The sequence below is a fragment of the Hyposmocoma kahamanoa genome, unplaced genomic scaffold (genome assembly GCF_003589595.1).
Source record: "Hyposmocoma kahamanoa isolate Upper Pololo Valley unplaced genomic scaffold, ASM358959v1 80, whole genome shotgun sequence".
NCBI lineage: Eukaryota > Metazoa > Arthropoda > Insecta > Lepidoptera > Cosmopterigidae > Hyposmocoma > Hyposmocoma kahamanoa.
In genome coordinates, this window is record NW_020654051.1 from 5345014 (window position 1) to 5351540 (window position 6527).

Below are 6527 nucleotides of genomic sequence, written 5' to 3' on the forward strand. Positions count from 1 at the left end.
CCTTCTTTTAATACGATCATAGGAGACTGTTTACTTCTTTAGTTTCTGAAACACAGATTTCGTCCCTCACCGCGCCCTAAATAAAGCGTGGAGTATCTAGATTGTTCTGTCACATAGCACACACTGGATATTCCTAGTTATTTTCGATTGCACACGCTAAACAAAATGTATAATTCCTGCAGAAATTTGACAAAATTATACATTTACGAAAGATCAATCGAAGTTGCAGAGGATGACTCGAAACATCCTTGTTGCTTAATGAATCAAAAGAGGTAAGCATATTGATTTTAAAACTTTCGTTATTCGTAAAAAAGGGACAATAATACTTTTGTCACGATGTTACAGTCATAAGTATTAATTTTAATAATTTCTTATAGAATATTTTTATTATGTCAAGTGAAACGGGGCAACATGTCGTACGCCTGGTGGTAAGCGTCACACCTGTCCATAGCAGTTGCAGTACCACTTACATCGCAAAGATTTGAGGCGCACTGCCGCTGTGCCCATTGACCAGTGACATAAGTTGACAATTCCCATGTGAAGTGGCAGCGTTACCCATCACTTTCTCGTACCTATTAGGTATGTGTAAGAGCGGCAACATAGCGAAAATTGTAACGCGAATCACTTACCTATAATTGTATTAATAGAATCCAAATAATTACACATATTCATTAGGTATTGAATCTTGAATCGGGCGTCAGTCAGTGCGTCAGTCAGTCAGTCGGTGGCAGGGGGAGTTGCTTATCGATCTATCGTGAGCGACTCCTTGTGGTGTCGGCCTGGCGGGTGGTGGAAGAGGTGGTCATGCTATCTGACCACCACCACATCGTACTTGATGTGGTATTCCGTCGTCCTGCCAGTTCCCGTCGCCAACGCGGCGGCCCACCGCTACGATGGTCCCTCAAGCGGCTCGACAGAGATCTGCCGCCGCGTCGTGGGTGGGTGATTCCGACTTTGAGATCTCGCACGTTCCGGAAAGGAAAGCGATGCGGCTCGAGGCCATGATGACGTATACCTGATGTAGAAGGGGTTTTACGAAATATTAAGAACAGATGTCGTAACTAATGAGCAAGCAAACAAAACCCCTACTTCCAGTTTAACAAGAAAAAGACAAAAAAGCGAGCATGAACGGCAGTGGGAGTTCATAGTACGATATGTGAAAAGTGAAAAATACAGCTATCAAGAAAATGACAGACAGAAAGGTCAATCGCATCCAGACGCTTACTTAGTCTCTTCCTTCTACTGATAATATCTACGAATCTATTAAAGTATGCAAAACTATGTTTTTAAATACACGAAGTATTACACAGCAAGTTGTTTATACTGCTGTGCAAAAATTATCGACGGAATTCAAGGACTTGAGAAGAAACCATTCAAATAGACCAAAAAAGTTATCAGATGATACTGAAATAAAGGAACACATTAACAGTTTTAGCAGAGTAGAATCTCACTACGTAAGAAAGGACAGTCAGAAAGAATACCTCGAAGAAATATTGAATATTGCATCGGCTTTACTTGGAATGGATGGGGACACAGCCACAGTACGGTCAGGTCATAAAAGCAACGAAACGGCAATATGAATATATTTTTAATTCGAAATTCAACCTTTCGTTTTACAAGCCATTGACTTACAATTACATTGACGTCAGGTCCGCGCTAAAAAGTGTCCGAACTTATAGGGCGGTAAAATCGTATACATAGCGTCATTCACGCTTTAGTCTTCGTTTGTTCGACTGACAGCGAAGCAAGCAAAATTAGACAGTACTGACATTACAATTTAAATTCAACGTTTTAGCTTTTTCATATTCCTTTACATGTCACTACGTTTAAATAGGTTGACTTGGGACATTTTTTTCGTGGTTTTTGTATTAGACCCGTCGTCCATTTATTTGTAAGTCAATGTTACAAGCCTAAAAAAGATCAATGTGAGATATTCATGATTTACAAAAAACCAGACACGCGAAAAATCCAATTAAAGGATAAATACGAAAAACATTTAACGCAAAGAACTTAGTGAGACAGCTTAAAGACGAAGAAAAACAAGGCTTTGCCAAGAATGACAACGTTGTTACTTGCATTGATTTGGAGAAAGTTTTAAATATTCCGCAAAGTGAAGTAGGGATATTCTATTACAAACGCAAATACCCAAATTACAACTTTACTATTTACGATTTTTCGTTTCGTCATTTGACAATATAATTGATAGTACAGTGGCCACGTGTTTGTTTTGGAGCACTTTCTAGGAAATAATATGGAGTTGCGTAAAATGTGAATCATTGATGTGGGCAATATGAATTATATTAAAATTTTATTCATGCAACATACACACACACACATATAGAAAATCACACGATATATGATGTACTAATAAACTATGATGTATAAGTGATGAAAGGGCCTCAGCAGCCCCGCTTTTACGCTATCTTAGGAGGTGACTACCCAATAGTTAAAATAAGCGACCTGTTACCTGACACCAGATTGCGTCACACGTCGCCGACAACAGCAATACATGCATATTACTTATTGAGTTTTTATATGATATGTATGTATGTTACTCCTTAAGATATCCACTGCTATTGCAATAGTGTTGTAACTCAAAATATATGAAATTCGAGATTATACTAATGCTGAACGTAAAATTTGATTCTCTACGCGTCAATAAAAGCGTCATTAGAATATTGTAAGAAACAATTCAAAGATATCTACTTAACTCAAAATGCGACAAAACTTTTTGAAAGTCTTTACGGAAATATCAGTATATTTGGCGAATAGAAAATTGTTAAAACTTAACCGTGTAGATTTAAATATAAATTATATAAATTTTAATAATATTTCACGGAAAGTGAGTAATTCGTTTTTCATCAATTTTGAAAAGTACACATTTTCAGATAGTACAGTATCGTATTAATAGTGCGATATATATTATATGGAACATAAGAATATTGTCGGACAGCAGTAGAGTTCCTTATAATAGAGTTTGTACACCAAGTACCAAGTGCTGAAATATTGTTTATTGCACATTAAAAATTACAACGATAACACAGTACAGTAATGCAAGTATCACAGAGTAAGCTAACGTACAACACGCGGCCTTATTTCCAAGTAGTAATTTCGTCCAGGCAATCTTAGGATAGAAATTTAAAAGTTGGAAAGAATTGGAGGGAAGTACTGCCACCTTACCTATTCCTACCGCCAAGCAGTATAATGTGAAACTTATTGCGTTCCGATTTGAAGGGTGCAGGTGAAATTACAGGCATATGGAACTTATCAACTTATATCTCAGGGTGACTGCGCGCAGTGGCACTTTATGGGCAGGCGTGTCGCTTACCCCCAGGCGTTGACGACTTGTCCGTCCCGTCGCTTGATATAATAAAAAAAGGAGATCTTTGGTAACCCCCTCTCAATACCTGGAACAAAAATCAATTATGTCACTTATTTGAGTCAAGTACGTGAAGTAAGTGAGAAAATTCCTACTTTTAATGTTAGATTTTCACGTTGAACATTTTTTCCTTCACTTTTAAAACCTGTGATAAATTAGTAAACCGAAATTAATATGATTCATAGAGACAAATGTGGCTGAATCGAAGCCAGGGCCCAAGCACAGAAGGCATGCATTCTACCGATTAACTAGCTGCCACTGCTTATATGGCTATATTATTTATTTATTTCAACTGTATTGTACAACATATTGACGTTTTAATGGCGGACTTAACTTACCTATCAACTATTGGGCCAAACAGAAAAAAAACAATAACAATATACTAGAACGCTAATTGATAATAATAACTTGTATGGCAATAAATAACATAATATAAACATACGTACGTAGATAATAAACTTACATCTGTATTAAAACAATAAATAATATATGCACCCAAAGCAACATTATACAGAGACTTAATTTTTCTTTATCGATTGATTATCATTATCTTGATTGATTGTTATGTGTGATTCAAAATTAATACATGAATTACGTAATATTTGGTAATAATAATAAATAATTAAAATTTTTATGGAGTCAAGACAACTGCATGGTACTTATTAGCATTATTATGCGAGGAAGGCATGGTGTCACTCATAAGCTGTCTTATTAAACTATTAATATTTCCATTCATTTGCTGTTAACGTCGCCGTCGTTATATACACTTCCGGACATATAATTCGAGCCACCACGCACTTTCAGTATTAAGTGCCCTAAGCTTGAACAATGTTTGATTGATCAAGAAGTATTATGCAATTTTGACACTAGTACACTAAACGTTTGTTCCACAAGTCCTTGTTGAGAATTTGGATTTGCAAAACCGGGGAAAACTTTTTCTTCGATGATAACACTATTTTTGTCTTCTAACTCTTTCGACATAAAATATAATATATACAGGGTGTTGATTTGCAATCTCGCTATATTTAAGAAATTAATAATAGAAATAAATATACTCCCTCCGTCTCTACTCGTACCCTGCCACCAAATAAATCTAAAATGCATATTGTCTGCGCATACTGCGCATAGGTCATTGTTCAAATGGTTGCCGGTACCTGTGGTACGTGTAGTGCAAGTCCATAACCTTTGGATCAAACTTGGTTACCGCAATTAAATAAAAAATAAGAATTTAGGATTTTGTTTTAATGATTTAAGTTTAGTTTCGGATATAGAATGACCTCTGTAAATATGACGAGACTGCAAATCAACACATTGTATATAATATCGATTAACGTGTTTTATGTATGTACATTTCAGAAAAGGATTATGTTGGAGTTTGTCTATGAAAGTATGAATTGTATTGTGCTTTAAAAACAAAACAGTATAATACTGACTAAAAAAGGCACTTTTTATAACAAAAATTGGTGTTTCCGAGTGTAAGTATGCATTGTTGTGCACTACTTTATTTTTATTGAGGTTAGGCTCACGTTTGTCCACTATCACAGCTGCTGGAAGATGTGAACAGAAATGATACACCGTAAACCTCCCTGAAGTTTGTCTGTTTACCGAGATATCCAGGTTACACGGTTCGAAAAATACGGAACTGGACAAGGGTTTCCAGTTCCATGGATCAGTTCCACTCCTGATGTGTTCGTATAATGAAAGTTCAATTAAAACGCTACATGCGCATTGTATTTTATTGTCTGCAATAAAAGTGTGAATCTCCGACGCCGCTTTTGTGCCAAATCACGATCTTTGGACGCATGCATCTGTCCGATACGAAAGACCGGTGCTTCGTGTTTCGGATTTCATGGTAGACCTCGTTCTAAAAAGTAGTAGGCGAATTTACTCTGAGGTCCCTTTGAAAGTTCTGTTACATTAATTACAATGTAGTGTCATAAATTGTGAACAGGAATTCCAATTTGTATAACGCGTATTCATAAGACTTTTGATAATTATTGATCATTCACCGGCCGCTCGAGACTCAATACGGTACTACAGCACGATGCGAAATTCATATATTTGTTTCCTTTTTAAGGGCAGTTTTATATTGGAGCCTGTCTTTGGAACAATGTTGTATTGTGCAAAGGAGAGAATAAAATTAAAATTAAAAAACTATTAAAAAATTATTAAAAAAATTTAAAAATACCGACGTATTTCAATATAATCCATTTATTCCTGAAAAAATAGCTGTTTTCCTATGCAAATATGCATAGTTGTGTACTACATCTCTTTTTGTTAAAGCTCACGCTTGTACGTAGTCACATGAGCTGAAACACGAAGACGTGGATGATAATGACATGCTAATTCACCAAGGTTGCACCGTTCGGAAAAAATGGAACCCGACAAAGAATTCCGCTCGAAAACAGAACAGCATTTAAACAACAAATGTTACCTTGTTGTTTTTCTTTCAATTGTGTAGTTTTGCAGCCGAAGGACTAAAAAAATCAATTTTATTTAAATAAAATATAATTAAAATTACTATAACATTACAATGAATCTCGTCTGATGGTAGGTACAAGAACGCTTTTTCCAAATAGCTACGATGACGTTGTAATTATTAAGTAATATGTGACGATGATGAGATTGATGTCTTCAGCCGGTCACATTTTGTGCAGCATCGGCATCTCGTGCAATGAGTTGTTATCCATACAGAATTAGGGCGTTTACTCGACGCGTTATTTATATTAGGCTCGTGTAACAATTTAACTGTTCCTTTTGAACATTTTAATTACAGTAATGCTAAATTGTAAACTGTAAATGCCGATTTGGTAAATAAATTTAAAATTTACAGTTATCAAGCAGATTATTCACTGATAAATGTGAATGACCGAATGCATTAGCGCTACACTATACGACTCAGTGTTGTGCTGCACGATGCGAAAAAATATTTTTTATATTAATTTATACAGAGTACAATATTGATAACATGATTTTTTAAGGATGCTTTCAATCACGATAGGTTAAGCATTTCTTAAAAGAACGTATTTTGTCATTGATTTTAAATGCGGTCGTACTTTTTCACTTAGAACAGAAAGTGATCACGCGTTGAAAAGTTCATATACCTTATACATTAAACGATGGTGCTGTAAAATCACCTCGTGTATGA

At 35.7% G+C, this 6527-nt stretch overlaps 1 protein-coding gene across 1 annotated transcript in view; it reads left to right on the forward strand.

The window, feature by feature from the left end:
* Nucleotides 1-1005, forward strand: part of LOC113233937 — a 38125-nt gene extending 37120 nt beyond the window's left edge. The window contains exon 11 of the mRNA XM_026469172.1: nucleotides 676-1005. Within this exon, the coding sequence (XP_026324957.1) occupies nucleotides 676-1005 (330 nt within the window). The remainder of the gene's footprint in view (nucleotides 1-675) is intronic.
* Nucleotides 1006-6527: the final 5522 nt, after the last annotated feature.